The following is a 14,164-nucleotide window of genomic DNA, read 5'->3' on the forward strand; positions in this document are numbered from 1 at the left end:
GGAACATTCCAGTATACCAGTAAGGCAGTTAAAACACCAAGGTGTTAAGTAATTTGACCATCAGCAGTAAGTGGCAGTGGCCTAAGAAGTCAAACTCCAAAGTCTAGGTTCTGAACCACTACCCTCTCTTTTTAATACTGCAAAAATTCCATAAGCATTATGGAATTTCATCAACATGACAACTTCAAGTAAGGTATCAGGAACTACATTTAAGTAACTAGCCTTGCACACATGACTGGTAGGCACAACCAAGAGATGGATGGAAGGATGGCTGCAAACCAGAGAATAACAACAGGCTAACAGGCCAACCATCGTGGGACAGGTCAGAATTCTGTAGGTAACACTGAAGTTGTTTTTCAACCTGTTTTTGTTCTGACTTGATTTTGAACTTGAATCCAACAGTAAGGGTTTCTCTGTAGGGGAACTCTGGCTGATGTGCTAGGTCTTATAGACAGTCCTACTATATATGTGACAAAGTATCCCATGCAATCTCACAGAAATAAATGAACAAGGAAAGGGGGCACAATAACATTTCAGTTCTTGATAGACCTACTGGAAGTGAAGCATGCAACGACAGTGGAGCAGGGCTAAAGATTAACAGGCATTATATGTCTGGATGTGCAGTCCCAAGGCAACAGGCTGAGTCAGAAATAGCTGGCTCTAATCTCAACAGGGATGCCTGATTTATGAAGAGGACAGTTGGAGCCCAAAGGAGAGGAACTGTGTAGCTAGCTTACTTTTAGATCATGTCTACTTTAAAAAGAACTGCTGGGTTCAATGTAAGTTGCTAACTGCACTACTACTGGCTTCCTCATTATTCTCTCTGTCCCTGTTGAAATGAGAATGTGATCCTCAGAAGGCAAGGGAGGCCAAACTCACTGAGACATGAAGAGTTTCTTGCCAGACAGAAATAGAGACTAGTCAAAAATAGCACTGCTGGAGTGTTAAAGGAAAAAGCACTGGGGCTGTTTAGCACAGTCTCCATGAATACAGAAATTTCAGGGATTAAGGACAGTGTGTGATGAAATCTTTTCACTATCTAGGGTTATACGGTCTTCTGCCTCTCGTGTGCTGCCCTTAAAATATCCCCACAGTTTACTACCCCTTCTCCTCCCAAGTTCATTCTCACCTAAGGCCCAGAAAAAAAAAAAAAAAATCCTTCAGTACTGTCTGGGTTATATAAACCTTTTCCTGATGATTCAGGACCAAGAGTGCCTCCAATGCATCAGACCATGAATCATGGCCCAACCCCGGAGCTGGAGGAGGTGTATGTAAGGTCAATGGGCTGCATGGGCTTCCTGACCTCAGGGCAGAACCTGGAGGTGGGATGCTTCCCACTCAATTCTTAATGTCAGCTGGGACTTTCTGGCTTCTCAGCTTTCTCTCCAAATGAACATGTACTTGGCTTGGTTAAAGATGTGTGGTATTTTGCAGGATGTAAAATGTTAAAAAAAAAAAAAAGCATATTTCATGACATATTATCATTTATTATCTTAATCAAACTTAGCTTTAACGAACATTATAAAACCCATTTAAGGAATAATTGTGGATGATAGTGGGATTTTTTTTCCTTGCTGCACTTACTTATTGAATAGCTGATATAGGCACATTGTAAAAATTTCATACCTTTTCAAGAAGAAAATAAAGTATAGAGTGAAAGCTTCCTTATACTTCAGGCCCCTGTATGCCTTCAAGAGGAAGCTCCTGCTTCTTGCTAGCTATGAAACAAGCAACATCCCTGTTTTACACAAATGCACGGGTATTATACAGACTGTTTTACACTTGGCTTTTTTCTTTAATGTACACTACAGATCTTCACAAGTCTTTTAACCAGCTACAGAGTAGTCCTCTGCTGGTATGAATGGTAAGAAGAACTGTTCTATTTAGAACTGTTCTATTTATTTATTTAGTAAATTGGCTCTTAATAGACAGTACTGCAATTAATAATAGTCAAGTTGGGTAGCAGGTTAGAGCTTTGGTTGGTTTTGTATAATAACGAAAAGCCATCAATGGCAGGTCAGGGTAAAATTTTGAAGTTACTTAAAGTTAAGTCATTTAATAAGTGATATGCTTTAGTAACTGGAGAATGCTACAATAACTACATTAGCCATTATTATGTATCACTTCATGATATATAATAAAATTATTTTAGTATAATGATGATACAGGCTATACAATCTACTATGAATATCACATGGGTTGGTCCCAGGTTACCCTGAAGGTATCAAAATCTGCTCAAGTCCTTATGGAAAGGTATGTAGTGTTTGCACAAAACCTACACGCATCCCTCCTGTACATTTAGAAGTATCTGACTCAGGACACCTAATACAATGCAAATATTATACAAAGAGTTGTGATATTATGTTGTTTAGGGCATAAAGAAAGTTAGAACATGTTCAGTAAAGACATAATTTTTTTCAAACACTTTTGATCTGAGGCTGGTTGAATTCAGATTTAAAGATCCAACTGTAGTTACTTTTTGTTAATAATTATATACAATTATGAATTCTGACTATGTGCCTGTCAGGTTCTAATGCTTGAATGGCATGCCATCTCTTTCAATAAGACACTAAAGAGTCATCCCACCTCAGAAGAAGAAATGAAGGCACAGTTCCACAGTGACAGAGCAGGAATTTTTAGGAGCAGGTTCTACAGCTTGGAGTGTACTTGGAATGTTAAGACAGACAGGCCTGGTTCTTCAACCCTAATTGCACCTCTTGCCAATCAAATGACCTTCATCATGCCATTTAAATTGTTCCTTGATGTAAATAACACAACTACCAGCTGGGCAGGACCCAGTTAACAAAAATTTGAGGATTCAAAATATACACAGTTTGACAGGAAATGCCTAACAGGTAAGAGGAATTCACCTTAAAAAAAATGCTGCAAAACAACACCCCTCAGTATTTTACCCTTTTAAAACATATCGCCACCTTGCAAATGCACATGTACACAGATGCTCATGCACACACACACTAGCAGTATAGAGAGAACTCAACTAGAGAGAGAGCAGATGGATCTAAACATAATACCCCCATGGCAGGACATATGCAAGGCTTCCTTGCCAAATCCAGGAACTGTTTAGGTCAGAGGGCCTGTACAGCCAAGGCAGCTCCCCAGCAAGTATACTTTAGCCAGGCAGGAGTAACGTGATCTGAGCACCAGTTTCAGAGGCTTGTATAAATAGCCCTCTTATTATAGAGGAGCTTGGTGTCCAGAACTCTGGGTGGAGGCCCTCCCTGGTGGGCTTTCCTCAGGACTGTGGTCAGGGAAGGCCATGTGGCTTGGAAGCCGCTATACAAGTGACATGTCCTCTATGGGCCTCCTAAGGGCTCGCCTTCTCTGACCAACCAGTCCACAGTGTTATGTGGTTCTAGGGCCTCCAAAATTAACCACCGGTAAGCCAACACCAGCTCCTTTGGCAGCCTGTGGCTTCACAGAGTCTGCAGGGTCAGGAAGAGCTGACCACTCTAGGAAAACAGATGGCCCAGTTAATTTGGAAGCTGTATGGTAACTCTTTTTTCTTCTCTTCCATCTCTCTCTCTCTTTCCCTCCACTCACTTGTGATGCTCCCATTTGCAGGGTATGTCACAGCTCCCTTAGGGAGTACCCCTGATTGTTATCAGTGAGCAGTTCTGCTGACCTGGGCACCATGAATTTATCTCACCGTGGACTGGGTAGGGAGTGACACAGGAAAAGGAGGTGGTCACAGTGGCAATAGGTTCAACCTTTCCGCCTTTAAGACTGTATTTCTAAACCAATGCACAGTTCCAAAAAAGTTTCCATAGAAGAAAATTATAGAATGACCCTTTCCCATGGCCAAAGCCCTATACACTATCTTCAATTAACAGCTACAATAATGCAGATAAAGTGACTATGTCTATGTCACAAAAAAGGGAGATGAGACACTGAGAGGCTAAGGCACTTGTCCAGGGACACAGACCCAAAACTTAAAAGGGCAAACCAAACTCAAATTCACCTGCTCTTATTACCAAAATGAGCACTTCCCTTCCTTCACCATAGCATATCCATGAAGTCAGGTCTGTCCTCATAGCCCCCATACTCTGGAAGGTATCTTGGACAAATCCCAGTCCTAAACTCTGTCACAGAATTTGAACTACGAGTATCAAAGACACCCTGGAAAGCCCTGGATTACCAACTAGCTCCTGATGGACTAGGCTTATCATCTTGAGTAACTGGAATGGGCTGACATGTTTTCTCCCAAGTTCCTATATTTAAACTTGAACTTCCAGTACCTCAGCCCCTATATTTGCCGACAGGACAGTTGATAAGGAGACTGAGGAGGCAGCTTAATAGACCACTTACCCAGCAGGTAAAGGCCCTGGATTGGATCCTCAACATCACAAAGAGGTGATGAAGGTTATGTGAGGTCACGAGGACTGGCCCTAAACCAATATGAATCGTGTCTTTATCAAAGGAAATTAGGACACAAGAAACACCAAAGGCCACATGAGGGTACTGCAAGAGGCAGCCAGCCATCTGCCAAACCAAAGAGAAGCCTCCAGAAGAAACCCACACTCCAGGCACCTTAGAGTTCGACTTCCAGCCTCCAGAACTATGAGAAATAAATTTCTGTTGCTAGAGCCACCCAGCCTGTGGTATTTGTTATTGAGGTCCAACACAGCCTCCTCTTACAACTTCCTTCCATCTGCCTCTGGCTTATTGACCTTATGGGAAAATGAGGGCTCTGGACAAAGAATTTCCCAGGACCCTTCCAACTTTGATGGTCCTCTAACTTTAGAAATCCGAACCGTTTTTTAACAGACACAGAAATTATAAATGCCAATTTGGAAAATCTGGAGATGGGGGTAGGAAATGCAGATATTTTGTAAATTGTACCAGTCAATAAAAGTACATTTTCTTTAGAATAAGCTCTCAATAATACAATCAAAGAGTAACAACTAAAGACTTTTTACCAATTACTTATAACTAAAATCTAAGAAGAGCTTACCTAATTATCTCTAATTTAAAAATCTAATAGCAGTACTGGGTGAATATAGAAATCCATGTGTACATATAAATATTAAAATAAGGCATTACAGAATTTTGATTTATGTAAGTATTTTAAATTTAACAATGAGAAGATAAGAACACTAATTTGTATATATGCATATGCATATATGCATATATATGGGGGAAGCAAGAGAGGGGAGAGAGGTGATAGGGGGAGGGGAAGGGGGAAGAAGAAGGAGGGGGAAAAAGACAGCGAGGGAGGGAGTGAGGGAGAGAGGAGAGAGAGAGAGAGAGAGAGAGAGAGAGAGAGAGAGAGAGAGAGAGAGAGAGAGAGAGAGAGAGAGAGAGAGCCTGCGCAAGGTGCCAGGCAGAGTAGTACAAGCTTGTAATTCCAACACTCAAGCTGAGCTGAGGCAGGGCCAAGCACAGGTAGCGCACACCTGTAATCCTAGCTACTCAGGAAGCTGAGATAGGATTGTGGTTCAAAGCCAGCCTGGGCAGGAAACTCCCATGAGATTCTTATCTCTAATAAACCACCAGAAAACTGGAATGGCGCTGTGGCTCAAGTGGTAGAGCACTCACCTTGAGCTGAAGAGCACAGGGACGGCGCCCAGGCCCAGAGTTCAAGCCCCACAACGGACAAAAAAAGAAGCTGAGGCAGGAAGATTCTAACTGTAAGGCCAGCTCAGGGTCCATAAACAAGACCCTGTCTAAAACCTCCCTTACCCACCCACCCCCAAAAATAGCTCTGAGACCCAGTTTGATTCTAAAATTATATGAGAACACAGGTATATATTTCTCACCAAGTATTCACAATGGATATGCTTGAATAAGAATACTAATGATTTCATTAGTCTCTAGACATTGCCATAGTTGCAATTTCTTTTTTCCTTATAGTATGTATGTCCATATAACCAATGAAGGCCTCTATAAAGTCTCTACAGGGCTAAAATTCCTGATGATCCTAAAATCCACAGCAAAAGCAGAATTTTTTACATCAAAAGGCAAAAAAAGGACCCAGTGTGGTAGTGTACTCTTCTGATTCCAGCTATGAATGAGGCCTAGCTAGAAAGATGGTAGTCCAAGACTGTCCCCAGGCAAAAACATGAGATCCTATGTGGGAAAATATATAACACAAAACAGAGCTGGGAGACACGATTCATGTCCCTAGTTGAAGAATGCCTGCTTAGCAAACACAAGGCCCTGAGTTCAAACCCCAGGACCACCAGAGGAACAAAAGAGGTCCTGAATTAAAGGATTCTGCAAGGCAGCAAGCCAGATGCTCTAACACCTGCAATGCTCAGCTCTGTTGGGAGATAAAGGGGGAAAGGTGAGTCCCTGCTGTCCACACTTCTCTATCTGACTCCTGGGAAGCAGAAGAGGTGACCTGACACCAAGGATCACTGCTCAGTGGGCTGCTCCATCTCCCTGGACACTGTGCAAAAGGACCAGGCCAAATTGTGTTGCCCTAACTAGTCCAACAAGTCTCCCAAAAGGTGAGAGCACTCTTCCCCACACGCACTTGGCTGTGATTTCCAGTAATGAAGTCTACTGGATTATAACATGCCCAACAGACTGCCTAAGAGGAAGAGAAGGGCTGCAGAAAAGGGGAGGTATAAAGTGTCCCCCTTTCTCAATGGGGTTACATGCTAAGATTTCCCTCCCCAACAATGGATGCTGAAACCACACAGTACTAAATCCTATATATACATACCTGTGACAAAGTTTAATTTACAAACCAGGTATAGTAACAGATGAACAGCAACAATGAATGAAAATTTTAATACTTGTAATAACATACTGTATTAAGAGTTACAGTATGAATGAGAATTCTCTCAAAATACCTTACTGTATTTTCACCTCTTGCTTTAAACAACAACAAAAAAGACCTTCACAGATTCTCTTTGCCACATCCAAATTGCTAGCACCATCACCCTCATGCATTGGGGGCATAATTAGGTAAAATATGAGTTATTTGAACACAGCACTCCAATATCATAGTAATAGATAACTGAGATGGCTACTACTTAGCTAACTGGCAGGTAGCATATACAGTATGGATGGGCGAAAGGATGATTCATGACATGGGCAAAACAGAGTAAGATTTCATTGCACAGCTCACAGTATGTATCATTTAAAACACATGAAAAATTTTTATTCTTACAATTTTCTATTTAATATGTTCACATTATCACAAGTGACCAAAATCATAGATAAGTCTGTACTATTGCAGTATTATTTACCATCAATGGTACATATGTAAATGTTCCTTCTCACAAACTTAAGACTGCCCCTCTAGCAGAGGAAGAATGCTGCAAAATGAAAGGAGATCTCCATCCACTACCCAATCATTTGGGAAAAGTACTTACACTTCCTGTAGATTCGGCAAGTTTTCAAAAACAGCAGGGTCGATCTCAGAGAGTTTATTGTGACTCAGGTTTCTGACAAAGGGAAAGAAAAGCAATGTATTAATTGACATTACACCCTGGATTAAGAAATCTTGTCATCTTCCCACAGATAAATAAATAAGTAATAAATAGCCAACCCTATCCCTCATAATTTCCCATCTCCTTCATTACTTTAAGTAGCATTAACAGTAAGATTTTTCAAATTTATCTCTCCTTTCCACTTGTATTCACAAGCAAGGTGCTCAAAATGAGACTGTGAAAATTCAAAACACTTGAGGTTGGCTAAATTCAAATGAATTTTAATCGATACCATTTTACTACCTGGTAACTTAAAAAAAAAATTCAAAGACCAATCAGTCCTTTATGTACATTAAAGTGCCCTGGTTTGTGTGGTTTGTACCCTAGAAATCCAAGGCTCTTTTGAGCAGTTTTGTTTTGTCCAGAAGAGAAAGTAGTAAGAAAGAAAGGAGATGTTGGCTCATCATTTTCTAAGCTAGTGGTTCTCAACTTGGGATAATTCTGTCCCTCTGGTGGACCTTTGGCAATGTCTACTAACATGTTTAGACATCAAGCCTATAGTGGAATAAGTGGTACTGGTGGCTGAACACCATTAAATATCCTAGAATGCCCTGTCATTCCCCATGGCAGAGCAATATTCAGATCTGAATTTCAGTTGTAGCCGGAGATTGAGAGAGCCTGGAATAAACAAGAACTTAAGACTAAAAGTTGGCTCAGATGCACTGTCAGAAGTTTAAGTGACTAGAAAACATGTACTTCCAGATTCGGAGTCATAAGGTATTCCTATAGTCAATGAATATTGGGAATGATAGTCATCCAGGAGAAAGGAACCCATTTTAAATTCATGCTAGTTACAACCAGTCAGGAAAAAACGTATGAACAGCTGTTTCCAGATGATAGGATAGCATCTATCTCTCTTGTTCAGAATTAAGCCTTTCTCCCCCTTCAACACCCAGCCATAGACTTGGCGGCATACAAAGAGCAAGCTGGTAGTGAGTCATCTGGATCATCTGTGGTCCTCTGCCCATCACCTCAACCCAGTCCAAATTCATCTTTCAGAACAGAAGCCACTAGAGGTGATCCAAATGAGCCCTCTCTGAGCTGCCATTCTGTTTTCTGCCACCAGTCTACTGAGCCCTGAGCATGTACAAGAGGTGAACGTGTTTCATCTGAGCTATTCATTCCATTGACATTACTGACAATTACCAGTACTACTAATCATGAGTTTGAAGTCTGAGTCACATAAAGAGTCACATTTGTGGCAACTATCTGTTAAACTTACTCCAGAGACATTTCAATCAATACTAACCTAGAGCTGATAGCCATTTCACTGTGAACCAGAAGACATTCATCTAAATAAAAGTCAAACTGCACTTGAAACTAATGGTCCATCTGCGTTTGTGGCACGGACTGAATTAAAAGTAATTTGCCCAGAGATTAAGTTACTGTAAAGATTAAAGGTGGTAATTTTTAAACCACATATGGAAGTTAACTATGAGCTTGCCTGGGGCATTTATGAATGGATAGGTAGAAATCAATGTATTAAACCTGAAAAAAAAAAGTCCAACAGAGAATTCACTACAACCCAAAAAAGGAATAGAATGAGTTTCATTTTTAATAGGCTGAGGTATATCATTTCTGGGGGCAAAGATACTGAGAGCTCATAAGGCTGTAAAGGATCATATCACAGGTAACAAGAGTGAAAGGCATCTTAGAGAAAGACTTAGAAACTGCAAAGGCAAGAAGCTAGAAGGGCAAGCAGGTCAGGCAAATAGAAGAATAAGGCCAATATGGGAAACTGCCCCCTTCTTCCACCTTCTAAAGGAGCCTTGGTAAAATCTGAATTCTTTGGGGAAATCTTTTTTTTTTTTTTGGGGGGGGGGGGGGAAGGGAACAGTCCTGGGGCTTGAACTCAGGGGCCTGGGCGCTTCTTGTTCAAGGCTAAGCACTCTAACACTCTGAACCACAGCACCACTTCTGGCTTTTTCTGTTTATGTGGTACTAAAGAATCAAACCCATGGCTTCATGCATGCTAGACAAACATTCCACCAACAAGCCACATTCCCAGCCCTCTTTTAAATTCTTAAAAAAAAAGGAAAGGGGAAACAAAAAAGAGGTAAGGGGAAAGGGAAAAGCTGAAAGGGGAAAGGAAAAGGGGGAAAAGAACAAGAGGATGGTCCAAACCAAACTCTGCAGGCCCTATCTGGCCTGAGGACCAACTACTGTCTGCAAATACACACATGGTTAGGATGGAGCTGGAGCTTACAGGGCCTTCTGCAATGAAGGCTCTGTTCTGAACCATCTGAAGTGAAATCACTCCCCACCTCTCCCCACAATTGTCCACATTCTTTATCAACTTAGAATTAAAAAAAAAAAATCTGAAGCCATACATCACTGGTTTGTCTTTCCCTGAAAGGACAGACAACATATATCTAAATTTCAGAAAAGCTGCCTAAGCTCTGTGTCTCAGAGAAAGAAATGTTCCTACATTAGTATTATCTAGAAGCCAAGGAACATCAGAACTCAACAGTGAGGTGCCAGCAAGTAGCCACAGCGATGAATACTTTTAAGTGGAAATGTTGGCTCTCACTGGGTCAGCCTGGATGTGGTAAATCTTTTAAGTTTCAATGAACTAGAAAAGCCATGGATCAACACACAAGTGTCAGGGGACTGCCTAGAAAGGAAGATCTTCTCTCCAGAGCACCTAGGGGCAAAAACAAAGAGGAGAGCACTGAAGCTCACAAGCCTCAGAACAGTCTCTGCCTCTGGACACAGCTGCCCCAGTTCTTAAGTTTGGGAAGTAAGTGGTCCTGAAACTCGGGAACAAGCTGCTGAGTTTTAAGTACCTCCTCAGGATGATGAGAAAAATATAAAACAAAATTCTCACCTATACTTTCTCACACTGTTTCCCATTTCAGGGAGACAGACCAGGCACCGGTGGCTCACACCTGTAATTCTAGCTACTCAGGAGGTTGAGATCTGAGGGTTCCAGTTCAAAGCCAGGCTTGGCAGGAAAAGTTCGTGAGACTCATCTCCAATTAACCGCCTGAAAACCAGAAGTGGCACTGGTGCCCAAGTGGTAGAGTGCTGGCCTTGAGCTGAAGAGTTCAAGGACAGCACCCAGGCCCAGAGTTCAAGCCCTATGAGCAAAAAAAAAAAGGTTCAGGGACAGCACCCAGACCCTGAGTTCAAGTCTCAGGGAGACAGAATCCTCAGCCTCATGGTTTGTTTTGTTTTGATGCCAGTCCTGGAGCTTGAACTCAAGGCCTAAATGATGTCCCTGAGCTTTTGTACTCAAGGCTAACGGTTTACCACTTAAGCCACACCTCTACTTCTGGATTTTTGGTGGTTTAATTGGAGATAAGAGACTCAATGAACTTTCATGATCCTCAGATTGCATCCTCTTGAGAAGCTAGGAGTAGCCACCTACTCCTAGTGTCATGGTTTATTGTGGCAAAAAATATGTAACATATGACTCGCCAGGCTGAACATTTTTTTTTCTTTTTTTGGGAGTCCGGTCATGGGGCCTGAACTCTGGGCCTGGGTGCTGACCCTCAGCTCTTCAGCTCAAGGCTAGCACTCTACCACTTGAGCCACAGCACCACTTCCTGCTTTTTTTCTTTTTGCTTATGTGGTGCTGAGGAATCGAACCCAGGGCCTCACGCATGCAAGGCAAGCGCTCTACCCCTGAGCCACCTTCCCAGCCCCCGGCTGAACATTTTTTAAGGGTAACATTCCATATAGTAACATCACTATGCAACCAGCCACCCATATTAAGAATTTTCTCAACATCTCAAACTCTATATCCACTGAATACAAGCTCTTCACTCTTATCTGTTCTAGCTAGGGCAACCACCATCCTATTTCTCTCTTGGTACTCCTGTAGTATTACTGTCAGAGATTTTTTTTTTCTTTTGCTAGCTAAATAATAGTCCTTTGTATGAACCTACCACATTTTGTGCAGCTATTCATTTGTGGTCATGACATTGGGTTTTTGTTGTTGTTGTTGTTTTACCTTTGGCTACTTGTGAATAAATGTAGTCCCTATTACAGCAAATATACTACTATACACAGTGGTGAGGGGTTTTTCCAAATTAAAAAAAAATAAATATTTTGGGGTTTTAATTGTTTGACTACAATGCTTGCTGATGTTTATTTCTGGACAAGGAAAAACACTCAGCCTAAGCCGTGAGCAGACATATGATTCTTATCTCAGATCCTAAGAACAGTCAAAGGGTTAAAGTGAGTGAACATTTTTAGTGAATCCCTTCCTCCAGGTGGCAGCTGACACACATGCACATCTAAAGCATTTCACTTATTCTGAGGAACGCAATCGCCCCTTCCCAAGCCTGACATCTGAATGGGTGTTCGGTGGAAGGTTTCAGATTCTCCTGTCAAAACAATTCATCTATCAGCAGGACAGATGCTGTCAGAAGCATTTCTGCACCTTTCAGTAGCAAAAGCTCAAGAAGGAAAGAAACCTCCGGGAATTTAGTTCCTGCCAATTGCAGCTTTCATTAAACATTTTGTCAGCCATTGTCATAACACAAATTTTCCCTGTTCTTGCACAAAGGGTGAGCAGATCTTCCAACAATTGTGCCCAGCCATAGATATTCTTTCAGCTAATCTGCTGAAAGAAGACCGTGCGGCCCACCAATTGCAGAACACACAAGAGGCATGGTGGAGAAGAACAGCTCAAGTTTTATCCAGGCGTGTCTGAAAAACAAACTGTTTAACCAGGCAGGACAACTCCTGCCCACTGAGCATGTTTCCTGACAAGGGCCCCTCCTACTCTGAGCCCACAGATTTTAGAGAGCTCAAAAGTCTTTCAATAGCTGAGAACTAGCCACCAGTATCTAAACCTAGCTATCAGCTGTTTGGTTATTTCTATTTAAAATACTTAATACCTCATAAAACTTCAGATTCATTGGTCGCACTCAGCCACATTTCAAGCATCAGGCAGGCACATGCGACTACTGCATTCTAGATAAGGCATGGCATCATCACTGAAATCTCCTAAACTGGGTCGAAACCTAAAGTTATCAACAAATACTTCTGCACCTCTAGGTATTCCACAAACATCTCAAGTGAAATGGCACCTAAAGAAGAAACTTAGATTCTAACAATAAATCTCAAAAGTAAAAGGCATAGCCTTTGTGCAGTATGTATGAGGTCAATCCCAACATCACAAAGAAAATACTAATAATGAAATAGGATTTGTTGCGTAGAAGGCTTGCCGAGCATTCAGAAAGCCCTGGGTTTAAAAAAATAACTAAAATAAAAATAAATCTCAGTTTCCTAGTAATTCAAGAGCTTTGTTGAAAATGTAGGAAGGATGTACACAGGTTTTAATACAAGTTCTTTAAGCATATGGTCCTTAACCATCTCAGCAGGAGAAAGGGCCTTTGAAAGCTCAAATCCTTAGGAAGATGGTCCTAATGAAACTGCCCTCGGAGGGTAATTCTATAGGCTTAATTGGTATTTACATAATCTGACCAGCACCTTCCTGGATTACAGCCTGAACCACATATTACAAACTTGGCAAATCTTCTTTCAAAGCTTGCAAACAATAATTCATTGACTTCTTGGAAATTGAAGGACAAAAAGTTCCATATACTTTTGAGAAAGCTGTGGGGAGGAAATAACCCTGGCTTTGTTAGACAATGTACTTATTTGTACTTCATCCCCTAAAACATAGCCCATAGACTATTGCCTCTTCAGGAGAAAGCTCACTGTGAAAGGAAACAAAATACACAGATCTGTTTTCAACATCACCAGGATGATAACTCACACTGGAAGAAATCGGTCCCAAATTGGTGAGGAGCATTCATTACCTAAGAAACAAAGGTTTCCTATGGCTTCCAGGCTAGTCTATTTCCCATTATTCAACTCTGGCTGGTCGGACTCCTGAACAACACAACACTTGCATAGTTTAAGCTTTAAGATGTTTGCTAAACTGAATGATAATGCTGAAAAAAGATGACTCAATATTGTAGCACAAGTGGATACCCATGGCTACGCTATACACCGGTACATTCAGCCTGTACATCTCTTCCTCAGCCTTAGAACTTGCTCTCTTTGACAAACATTCAAAAGGAAAACACCTGGCTGGGAAGGTGGCTCAGTGGTAGAGTGCTTGCCTTGCATGCATGAGGCCCTTGGTTCGATTCCTCAGCACCACATAAGCAGAAAAGGCTGGAAGTGACACTGTGGTTCAAGTGGTAGAGCTCTAGCCTTGAGCTGAAGGACAGTGCCCAGGCCCAGAGTTCAGGCCCCACGACACACACACACGCACGCACGCACACACGCACACACGCACGCACGCACGCACACACGCACACACACACGCATGCAAACACCTAATCAACTGGGAAAAAGGTATTGGTTCTTCAAGATTTCCAGGGGTGCGAGTGAGGAAGACTATATGACCTGCTAAAGTTATTTAATCCCTTAAACTTTCTTTATGTGGATGCCAGTACTGAGGCTTGAACTCAGGGCCTGGGCACTGTCCCCAGCTTTCTGGCTCAACACTAGGACTCTACCTTGAGCCACAGCTCCACTTCTGGCTTTTGGGAGGTTAATTGGAGATAATAAGAGTCACAGACTTTCCTGCATGTGCTGGTTATGAACCATGATCCTCAGATCTCAGCCTCCCAAGTTGCTAATATTATAGGCATGAGTAACAGGCATCCAACCATCCCTTAAACAAATATTTAAGATTGGTTCTGCTGTACTTTTACTACATGTAGTACACATCAAGTCCT

General features: G+C 41.8%; 1 protein-coding gene across 1 annotated transcript in view; it reads right to left on the minus strand.

The window, feature by feature from the left end:
• Lrig1 (leucine rich repeats and immunoglobulin like domains 1) overlaps positions 1-14,164 on the minus strand; it is a 106,812-nt gene that overhangs the window by 58,055 nt on the left and 34,593 nt on the right. The window contains exon 2 of the mRNA XM_070018917.1: positions 7,344-7,415. Coding sequence (XP_069875018.1) covers positions 7,344-7,415 — 72 coding nt within the window. The remainder of the gene's footprint in view (positions 1-7,343; positions 7,416-14,164) is intronic.

Source organism: Dipodomys merriami, unplaced genomic scaffold (genome assembly GCF_024711535.1).
Source record: "Dipodomys merriami isolate MVZ:Mamm:240054 unplaced genomic scaffold, mDipMer1.0.p SCAF_13, whole genome shotgun sequence".
Lineage (NCBI taxonomy): Eukaryota > Metazoa > Chordata > Mammalia > Rodentia > Heteromyidae > Dipodomys > Dipodomys merriami.